The 12019-nt window shown below is 28.0% G+C and overlaps 1 protein-coding gene across 1 annotated transcript; it reads right to left on the reverse strand.

Annotated features, from left to right (window-relative positions):
* Positions 1 to 10986: 10986 nt before the first annotated feature.
* Positions 10987 to 11565, reverse strand: LOC113385658 (protein PXR1-like). Its single transcript, XM_026623505.1, has 2 exons — positions 11543 to 11565; positions 10987 to 11413 (listed from the first exon to the last, which is right to left on the reverse strand). The coding sequence occupies exons 1-2, from the start codon at positions 11563 to 11565 to the stop codon at positions 10987 to 10989; spliced, it is 450 nt and encodes a 149-aa protein (XP_026479290.1).
* Positions 11566 to 12019: the final 454 nt, after the last annotated feature.

Raw genomic sequence — 12019 nt, forward strand, 5'->3', positions numbered from 1 at the left:
TTATTAACGGAAAGTACGCAGGTGAAAATGGATATATTCCTCGAATACCAATGATTCCGATTGGTCTTCTGTTTGACTTCCATCGATTGCAATTTCCAGTTCGCTTTGCGTTCGCAATGACAATTAACATGTCGCAAGGCCAATCGCTTAGTGTTTAAATAAAACTAGCTGTAAGTGGAATTCTGTCTTAAGGCAATTAAGGCATCGTGCCTTAAGGCAAATTGCTGGAACTTCCCGTACCAAAAATTATAATTTTTTTAAAAACGATTAACATTTTTGAAAAAAAAATTACTTTGAAAAAATAAGATTTTTGGGAAACTATAAATTGGACAAAAAATAACTTTTTTTTGAAAAAAAAAATTTTTTAAAAAAAAAATTTTTTTTAATTTTTTTTTTTTGAAAAAAAAAAAATTATTTATTTTGACATATTGTGGAAGATCTGAACTTTTTTTCAAAGCAATCGTACTGCTTTAACTGCATAGGCACAAAATATAAAGCGCGTAAGCGCCGCGTCGCTGTCTAACGCATAAGCATTGGTACGGAACCCATAGGAATGTTGACAAAATGTATACTTATTGTTAAAATCTCTATAAAATATCTGATAATTTGATGTGCATATTAGTTCAGTCATTTAGTAGTTTTACCTTAACAGTTTTCCGAGAGTTTTGAAAATTGGTGATTTTATAGATTTTGATGTGATCTTTACGAATTTCAACTTTGCCACCTCGAATTTTTGCCGCTGCCGCCGCTATATTGGAAAAATTGCGTCAAAAATCAGTTTTTCAACGATATCTCCTTTCTGACTCATGTTACATTAAAATATCTATATACAAAATTAAACTAGACAAAATTTTCTATAATTTATTCAATAACGTTTTTTTCTGTACCGTCAATAGTTTTAGCGTACGTGCGCCGCAAAGTTTCTGCTGCTCGCGCCACCATCGGATATTTAGCCGCTCTTTGCGCTTGAACGCATTCTCTCTAATAAATATATAATTTCAATAATGAATTAAGCTTTTCTGCTCAGGTCTGGCCTAGAAATAACATAAATTAATCATTTTTGTTTTTCATTTTTATTTTTGCTGATGATTGAACATTTTAAATCATACAATTTAATGCATTTTTTTCTTTTTTTTTTGGCAATATTTATATAAATTTGGGATTATTAAACTATGAAAATATTGAATGAACTCAAATTGGAACTGTATATAGGAATAATCTTTGGCGATAATCGTTCTAATAACTCGATTGCAACGGATAGATTACTGCGTATTGTATATAAGATTATATTATCTTCTAATAACAACACACAACGCCAATTATCTGTATTTCTACATCTAAATATGTATAATATGTTTAGAATAGGGTTTATACAAAAACCGACATTTCAGAAAACTGGTTTTCGAATTTTAATTTTACTAAAAAAAACGTTTTTAACCGGTTTTCGAATTTTATATAGAAAATAAATTTTTGCTCGAACATTCTGTAATTTATCCACAAATTTAATGTAATTTAGAGCAGTATTTGACTGAATTTATTTATTGTTCAATTTTATAGATAGTAAACAAATTCATTTTAATTTTAATTAGTAGAACTAAAAAATTATAGTTTATCTTGATTAAATAAATTTGAAAATAATTATTCGTATTTATCATTTTCACATATAAGAATGAAATTATTTTTATGGTAGTGAAAAGAAAGTTTTCAAATAAATAAAAATAATACATTTCTAAATAAAAAAAATCATTAAATTAAAAAAATATATATATATATATAGTAGATACATTTTGATACATACTTTTTAATATCAATTTTAGTTTTAAAAATGATTAAGCTAAACTCGGATATTGTCTGTTCCGAGTAATTTTAATTAACTAATTTTAAACATTCTAATTGTTTTTTTGTTTAATAAAATACGATTCCAAAAAACTGAGAACATTTATCGAATTTCTACATAGACGTGTCCTTTGTTTACGAATCAAAATTTCCTGGAATAGAAAATACTCTCATACTTGCGACCAAATTAATTGTTTTTAATGTCTGATATGATAATTCCAAATTTTTTGTTCTTTAATTTGTAGCTTCTAAGGTTTAAAACTCTTATTTTTTAAGTTTGAGTAGAGGAAGTTACTTCTTCAAGAAGAAGTCACACTGATTTAAATTAATATATACACTGGTATAAAAATCTAAATTAATATATACTATTTCTGGGAATCATTGCAGACTGATAAGATATCAAATGCTATAGAAATGATATGATTTCAAGAATCAAAATGCTTTTATCTATCTTTTATATTTGGCTATATTTGTCATTTCCATTTATACAGTGAAAACCGACTTTTTTCACTAAAAAACCGATTTTGAAAACCGACAAACCGTAGTTCAGAATCAATAGAAGTATTTTTTTCTAGACGTCAGTATATTTTTATCGTTCCGTATGCTAGTTTACTTGCATTTTTTGTAAATCAAGTGCTCAAAGAAAGAACAATAAAGGTAAACTTTTAGAAGGACTGAGGTCAATAGTCAAATCAATCAATCAAATCAATAGTCAAAACTATTCTTACAAACAATTTCATATTTGCATTAAATTACACATTTAATGGTTTAAAATGTTCAATCATCAGCAAAAATAAAAATGAAAAACAAAAATGATTAATTTATGTTATTTCTAGGCCAGACCTGAGCAGAAAAGCTTAATTCATTATTGAAATTATATATTTATTAGAGAGAATGCGTTCAAGCGCAAAGAGCGGCTAAATATCCGATGGTGGCGCGAGCAGCAGAAACTTTGCGGCGCACGTACGCTAAAACTATTGACGGTACAGAAAAAAACGTTATTGAATAAATTATAGAAAATTTTGTCTAGTTTAATTTTGTATATAGATATTTTAATGTAACATGAGTCAGAAAGGAGATATCGTTGAAAAACTGATTTTTGACGCAATTTTTCCAATATAGCGGCGGCAGCGGCAAAAATTCGAGGTGGCAAAGTTGAAATTCGTAAAGATCACATCAAAATCTATAAAATCACCAATTTTCAAAACTCTCGGAAAACTTTCTAGGCAACAGCATTTTTTTGTACCAAATGACTGGGCTATATGTCTAATGATCATTTTTGACCGCCAAATGGCTCATTTTTTAACTTTTTCCTCCATATCTCCGAAACCGCTAGACCTACCTTCATGAAAATTTCATCGATTTTTCATCTTGTCAATACAAGTGAAATGTTTTTTGAATTATTCAAATCGGGCGATCCGTTCTCTTAAAAACTGAGTTACCGTTTTCGGCACTTTTTGCCCCGTATCTTCGGAACGGCTAGACCTGCCTTCGCCAAAAACTAATCAGCACGTCTCCTTATCAATACGAATCGAATGTTTTTTGAATTATTCAAATCGGTTGATCCGTGTTCCTGAAATCGTCGACGAAAATTTGTATCCGCACATACATACACACACGTACATACATACACACACACATACACACACACATACACACACACATACACACACACACACACACACACACACACACACACACACACATACATCCATTTTTTCTAAGGTATGCCAAAATGTTCAGAAACCTTTGAAACGTAAAGATATATAAAAATTTTCATTTTCGATTTTTTTGCGATTACTATAACTTACCCTACGGGAAGTTAAAAATAATTTCGGATAAATTTAGAAAATAATTGTTTTTCACATGGGCAGTTATACTTTGCCTGTTTACGAGTTGGGAAACCATCCGCTTTGTTTGTGTTAACGTCAGACCAAAAAACAAAAAATGTGGTTTACCAAAGAGCACTTCAATGAAACGGATAATTTGCGGATTCACTTTCATTTACTTAGAGAAGTTCAATTAAAAAACACTTCATTTTTGTAATCGAAATAAATTCATTACTGTTGTGTAATAAAATCAAATTTTTCCTTTTCAAATATAAAACAAACAAAATATTTCTTCATCTTTCTCACGAAACCATCTGGTGGCGAAACGGAGTTCGTCGGGTTTGCTAGTATATATATATATTTATATATATATATATATATATATATATATATATATATATATTTGTGTGTAACACCAGTTCTAATAATTTCTTATTAAAATTTTGTTAAATTGCATAAGAAGCAATTAAAAAATGTCGTCAAAAAAATTAAACTCTAATACTATCAGCTCTACGTACATATTCTTAAACAATACCCAATTCACGGATTGTTAACTTTACAAATTCGAAGACGAGTGAGTTACCTAATTACCATCAATTTTCCTCGATTTTTCAACAATGAATATTATGCACCGCGTTTTTGATGACACTTTTACTTTTAAAATAATAACGTAAAACATCACTTTTGTTTTTATATAATTCCATTCAGAAGATGCCGTCTTGCGTACAAACATTGCAAACACGAGCATTGTAGTATTTTCTTGATTGTTTTGGTATTTAGAAAATTTTATTATGTCGTTTACCATTGTGCCGAATCACGCATCTGTGACAATAAAAAATGTGAGGTATATATATACGGATTAAAATATGATTTGTCAATCAGTCCTGATCTAAAAGTCAAAAAGGTAAAATATCAGAAATGTTCAAAGCAGTTTGTGTTTTAAGTGTCCTGGTTGCGGTGCAGGTGGTGACATGCACAGCAGTTCCAAAAAAATATGATGGGTGAGATAATAATAAATAAATATACTTGTTATAAATGATAATGTTATGAAAATCGCATTAGAATAATTAATATAATAAATAAATTATAATTAAATAAATTGTAATAAATTATAATTTATTATTTTCTATTTTTTCGTGACATTTTACTACCAATAACTTAATACTAGTTCTGAGAATGGTCTTTGTTTATAATATAAATTTTTGGCTATATAACATTATAAAAATGTGATTTAAAAGTTTTTCATTTGCAGAACCAAGTTTTAATGAAATAACTTTTTCAATACATACATAGAGTAGGACGGTGCACAATGGTCCAATTTGGCTTTGAGAAATTAAATTGTAAAAACCAAACTAATTATATCACAACAAATATCACATATCAAACAAACAACTATCAGTCTATGTTCTGTAAAACTGCCATCATTGTAGCATTATGTTTTTTGCATTTTTCAAGAACAGCCAGTTGGCAAACACATTCAATATCTTATTTTTAATTTTAATATGATTTTATGGAATAATTGCTACAATATTCAACCAATGCAAAAAATAAATTTTTATATATAGGGTCCGCCAAATAACTTTTTTTTTTGAAAATTATATAAAAAAAACTACTGATTTTTTTTAATTTGAAATAATAGTTTTGGTTTGTAAGAAAAATGCAAATGGCAGCCTAACTTTTAAATGGTTGCTAAAAAATCAAAATGGATGCCAAAAAATCAAAATGGATGCTAAAGATTCAAAATGGCTACAAAAGTTAGATGGTGGACCCTTTATAACCTTGATCTGGTATTTAGTTATTATAAAAATATTCAACAGCATAATAAGAATAACTATTATGATATGTTAATTGATTTCTTGTAAAATGTTGAGGTAAAGTTTAGTAGGTCCTTCTTACCCACACCCATGTAAGCTATTAAAGAGGACAATAAAAACTATTATTATGGTTTCTAACAAAAGAAGATTATTTATGAAAGTCCTCTTGAATTGTGAGTTTTATCCAATTTGGAATAAATATATTATTATTACTATTTTTGTTTAGGGAGTATCGGGATAGATGGCAAGGGTCATCCAGTAATCCGGCTGTAAGGAGAACTGCCCCCTCGGATATGCAGGTCACACCGACCCCAACTACAGAAATTTCACGGTCGGACCCACCCAAAGATGATAAAGATAGAGAACAAAGACTCGGATTCACAGGTTTTGGAACCACTGGAGTTCAGGTACTTCACTAATAATAATAAAAGAAAAATGTATTAAACTATAAGAAAAATGCAAAAGTCGAAAGGTGACATTTACTATTTCAAGAAAAAATAAAGTTTCTAATGTTGCTTTTTAAAGACAAAACTTGACATACTAGAAATAATTCTAAATACTGTTTTCTAGGGCTATCCTGGTTCCGCAGCAGGTATATATACACCCCTAAAATTGGATTTAGGAGGACTATTAGTTGGAACTTTGGTCAGTATTGGAGCAATTTTCATCTTGCCTAAAATCGTCAATATCGTTAGCGGCGGTTATGGATACGCTAGAAGTAAGTTAAAATTTAATAATCAACAAAAATAGTATTTTAACCAAGAAAGCAAATTTGAAACTTATTTAATATTCATTGATAGCGGACGATCTATTTGCCTAAGTAACTCAAAATTTATTAATATATTATAATAAAAAAAAATTCTTCATAAACTAGATTACATTATTCATTCAGACCAAGCTTCTGTCAACCAGTCGGTTAATTTATTTCCAGTGTGTTATTAAACTTATCAATAATGATTTATGGTTATTGTTTTATTCTAAAGGTGTAGAAGGTGAAGATGGTACTGGAGTGACTCAGATGTTGGCAAGATTAGATGATACTTTAAGCAAATTCAATATAGATTCTTCATCGTGTATGCAAAGGGCGGTTTGTTCGTACGTGAAAACTTCTGAAGGAAAAATATCTGAAGGAGCTGCTGACCAATTTGACCAACTGGTTCATGCTTTATCAGGGTAATATTCATATTAAATTTGTTAATATACTTCAAACATCATTGTCATAAAAACCTATATGTAAACTTCATTTACCTAATAACATGCGCAAAACTTAATAAAATATCTAACTAATCTAATAATCTTAATTGCGATTGCTGTAACTTGCTCTACGGGAAGTTAAAAAACAAATAAAAAATTCGTAATATCAACAACATAGTTCAAAAAATATTAATTATAATTATTTTTTTTCTTAAGAAATAGCATAGTTGAATACGCCCTGGAAGGAACAGCCATCAAAGAGGCAATAATCGCAGGACGTAAGCAGCTTAAAGAAAAAACTTGCGAAGAATTATATCCTGGTTGCAAATTAGACAAACAGAAAGGAATACAAATGATTTCAAAATTACTGCAAGCATAGAAAATTATTTAAAATAAATTAACACTTCTAGCCATGATTTAATGCTTTGGGAAAAATGTAACAAAAACCTTAAAAGATCTGCTCAATGAGTAGTTTGTGTATAAATAACATATGTATATTTATTGTAATAATATGGAAATATATTGCATAGTTAATTTTTATAAATGAATGTGCTGATAATGTTTTTAATTTATTAGATTTTGTTTTAACAGTTTTGTCATCACAGGCAGAACGTTTTCTAAATCATTCAAACCGAATGCTTAGAGTTCTCCCAAAAACAGGCATTTAGCTCCATATCTCCGAAACGGCTGTACCTGCCTTTGCGAAAAACTAATCAGCACATCTCCCTATCAATATAGGAATCGAATGTTCTTTTGAATCATTCCAACAGGTTGATTCGTGCGCCCAAAAACGTATTCATACATACATACGTATGTATATATACACACACACACATTAATTTTTTCTAAGCTATGCCAAAATGTTCAGAAACCTTCAAAACATGAAGAATGCAAAAATTTTCAACTTCGGTTTTGGAAAGTTTACAATCAAACCCTACAGAAAGTGAATAACCATAGACTTTTAATTAGGAAAAATACGCAAGTTTCCAAAGCAAATGCTTCATTTTTTTATATTTGTTAATTGTTTTATAAAGAAACACATACAACAATTAATTTATTACAATATTGTATGCTAGATAGATAATTTTATCTTATATAAAACAATTAAGAAATAATGCAGGGGTTGCAAAAAGATATCTTGAATTCTCTTCGCTTTAAGTTCAAACAGATTATTTAAAAATTTAATAGTTTTTTTGATGAGATCACTTTGCACAATTAAAAAAGGTCTAAATAAAAATATAACGAAAAAGTGTGAGTGTCATAGGTTATTGAAATACATGGTTGTGGAGAACTTATACCAGAAAACAACAAAAATTTGCATACAAACCACATCACCAAAATTTTATCATACAAATAAGGTATAAATTAATTTTAAACCAGAAAAATTTAAACAAATCGCTTTTTCGGCTTATAAAAAATAATTCTTAAATTAATTCTTTCTAAACAATTATTTAATGAATGATATTATATTTCAATTTTAATTTCAAACTACTAACAAATTCAAATAAAATTCATATCACCTTAAATCTTTTGATATCGGCATTTTCCACAATTGAAATAAAAGGTCTCAAATAATTAACATAAAAATAAATTATAACAAAAAAAAAGAATGTATAAAACAATGTCGAGCATTTCATGGGTCATTTATAAGACATATATATGAAAGATGTGAAGAACATGTTTCAAAAAACAATGAAATTTTAAAATTTTACATACAAATCACATCTCTAAAATCAGATCTTCAAGGCTAAAATTTGTAGCTAATGATGCTCCAGAATATTTTAAATAAATCACTACTTTGAATTTCAAAAAGCAAAACTTAAACTAACAATAATCTTTTAATGAAGGTTAAATACATAAATTAATATTTAAATATAATTGTTAAATAGTAAATAATATTTACTTTTTTACTTATTTATTCTCATAATTTAGGACTTGTTGCTTCAGACTAATTATTTTTATAATTTTTATATAATTTTTGAATCCAAACAATAACATTTGTTACAATTGATTTTACACACTAGTTACATTCACTTCATTAAAATGTCATTTTTAAAACAATTTAATATAATTGAAGTGAACATTGAATAATATATTATTGAAGTGAACACTGAATAATAATATATTATGAACACAGGGTATTCTAATATTATCTAGGAATATATTATTCAATGTTCACTTCAAATTGTCAGGCATTGTAAAAAAACAATTCAAGAAAATGTCATTTTTATAAAGTGAATCTAACTAGTATGTAAAACCAATTGTAACAAATGTTAATGTTTGGATTCAAAAATTATACAAAAATTATAAAAATAATTACAAACCGAAGCAGCAAGTCCTAAATTATGAAAATAAATAAGTAAAAAAGTAAATAGTATTTACTATTTATCAATTATATTTTAATTATATTGCATTTATATGTAACATTTTATAAAGTTTACCACAAAATAGCCATGATGAACATCTCATCTGTTGATTTGTAATCATAGATCTTATAATACATATATCTATTATAAGGTCTGTGTTTGTAATACATCTTGTAATTTACATATATAAAATATGTATTTACCCATTACATTTGCTGTTTGGAAAAATCATCATCCTTGTCCCTCAAAGATGCTGAATAATATAAATTTTCCGTGAATTGTCATCAATATTGTTGGCACTATAATTTTAAACACATGAAATCTATTCATTTTTTCACAACTTAGGCAAAAGTTATTGCGTCACTCGTTATCAAATGTTTGATTTTTCACCATTCAAAATAATTCAAATGTTTGTTGAGGTTATGATCCGCATTTTGACGTTTTACTAGTAAAAAAGATGCTATAATGGCTATAACTACGAATCGTTCAGAGCAATAACTGTGAAGTTGCACCAATAATTGGGCAATGCGCCATTTAATAACTATTTTGCATAAAAGTGCGCCATTTACGAATTTGAAATGGTCAAAGAAACAAATAAAATTAGATGCAAGTGCTGTTGGACTTATAGAAAGATGCATAAAAATTTCGATATGTGTGAATAATTGACTTTCAATAAAAATTGGAATTTAGCAACATTTAAAATTATTTCCATTATTTCAAACTATAATAATTTCTTACAATCAAACACTTTTCGTAAGTCTACAATATTTAATGATGTTCGTTAGAACCCTTCAATCTTCATATATATTTTCATTAAACTTATTAAATTGTTTTCTTAATATAATTACGAAGAAACGGCCTGGTAGATCTCAACAAAAAACTAATCAGCAAAATTTCTGACTGTTATCTCTCGACCAGATTTTAATTTTTAAAATTGGTTCAGGATTTTTTGTAAAAACATAAAATATTTGCACCTCTCTGATAATTTTAAAAAATAGCTCACAAAATCAATCTACCCGTTTCCTTATCGATGTATATCATATGGCTTCTACATTTTTAAAATTAGTGGAGTCATTTTTGAGAAAACTCGAGGAATAGCTAAATTTTGGCTAACATATACACGAACTTTTTCAAATTTAGTATCAAACAACTGAGAATGACTTGAAACTTTGCAAAACCATAGAATGTAAATTGGATTTTCTAATGAAAAGTAGCAAGTGTCTTGATATGTACATAAATATTACATTCATTTTCAATAACATTATCGCATTAAAGTATAAATATATATAAGTAGATTTTGATGCAGAAATTCTTACATAAATGCAAGTTATTTCTTCAAAAAGTATGTTAAGGTGGCTTGAGCAACTTGAATTGAATAACTTGAGCAAGTTTCTAAGGATTTTTGGCCCCCCTCCCCCTTGGTGATACATAGTTATATTCAAAAATAACCCCCTCCCCCCACCAAACATCACGTGTATTTTTAGTTACGTTAAAAAACTAAAAAAAAAAATTGAATATGTTTGAATTTTTTTAAAAACTTTAGTTAAAAAATAAATACACCTGATATCTTACTATATCCCTCCCTCCCCTACGTGATATTTCGTGATCTTTTTGTTAAGACCCCCCTCGCCCCTAAAAATCTCACGTAATTTATACCCGCCCCTGAATCAATTCTTCACCTAAAACGATTATTAACTTTAATCTCAATAAACGTATTTTTGCAAATTAATAAGATATGATACAAATAATGAACTATACCACTTAAAGATTTACTGCGTCCCTAATAATCATTATTGATATTATGCTATGAAAAATACGTTCATGGTAAGTTTATTTAGCAATAAACGGTAACATAAGCACAGGTTTTTCACATTTTTATAAAAGTAGTACGTGGTGGTATTATTATGAAAGCTAAATATTAAATTTTTTAAAGATATAATGCGTAGATTAATCAGAATCTGATGAACTGCTCGAAGATGAGCTGTCAGAACTCCATTCAGAACTACTATCACTACTTTCAGAACTAGAATCGCTTGTGAATGAACTATCATCACTTTTAGAAATCGATGATCTACTAGATTTTGAGAAAGCTTCGCTCTTATCGTCCTGCCACCAATAACGCTTTTTCTTTTGCTCAGCAGCGTCTTTCTGAGCCTTCTGCGCTTTCTCTCTTTCCTTTTTTTCTTGGTATTCTTTCATTTCTTTCCAATATTTTTCACGTTGCCGTCTTTGTTCTTCTTCTTCTTCCCTCTCCTGTCGTTTTCTTAAAGCTTCTTCGAAACGTCTGATTTCTTCCCGCTTTCTTTCTTCTTTGGTCTTAGAATCTTCATGTTTCTTTTGTTTATCTTGTTCTATGGAATCTTGTATAAAAAATCTAAAGCATAGTCAAATATTTTTAATGTCATTGTAATATAAATATTAATATTATTATTGGAATTAATAATAAAAATTATTTATTATGTCAAGGCAATGGTTTGAACAAAAATTTGTTCATTTTACGTACTTGAAATAATTTGGAAATGTCATAATCAAATAACGTAGAAATTCTGAAATTAGGTTCATATTTTTTTTTTTTATAAATTTTAATTTTATATTTTTTATTTATTTATGTCACGCATGATATTTTAAACTCAAAACTGACGTAATGAGAAGATATATTTTAAAACATATGAACGTTCTGAACCGATTTGTACAACAGTTAGTTAAAAACGCTAAAATTAAATATTTAAAAAATTATGTGCTAGTAAAGAAGTTACAATTGTGTAATAGCGTAGATTGAAAAATGCACCAATAATTAAAAATAAAACTTTATTAATAAAAACTTAGTTTTAACATTTATATTTGACGTTATCAAAATATCTGGTTAATTACATAGCAATCAAACAAATAGTTAACATTTAAATAAGTACACATTTAGCTCGATATGACGCCATATCAGCAAATATTAATTATTAAATAATATGATTGCAAATCAGATACA

This window comes from Ctenocephalides felis, unplaced genomic scaffold (assembly GCF_003426905.1).
Source record: "Ctenocephalides felis isolate EL2017-DRISC unplaced genomic scaffold, ASM342690v1 CF-g0.4_SCAFFOLD_03571, whole genome shotgun sequence".
Classification (NCBI taxonomy): domain Eukaryota; kingdom Metazoa; phylum Arthropoda; class Insecta; order Siphonaptera; family Pulicidae; genus Ctenocephalides; species Ctenocephalides felis.

Bases quoted from the DNA above. Each gene is read 5' to 3' on its own strand.
- LOC113385658 (XM_026623505.1), bottom strand. From the start codon at position 11,565: ATGACATTTCCAAATTATTTCAA. The intron at 11,414-11,542 runs GTACGTAAAATG...ACTATGCTTTAG, and splicing joins ACATTTCCAAATTATTTCAA to ATTTTTTATACAAGATTCCA.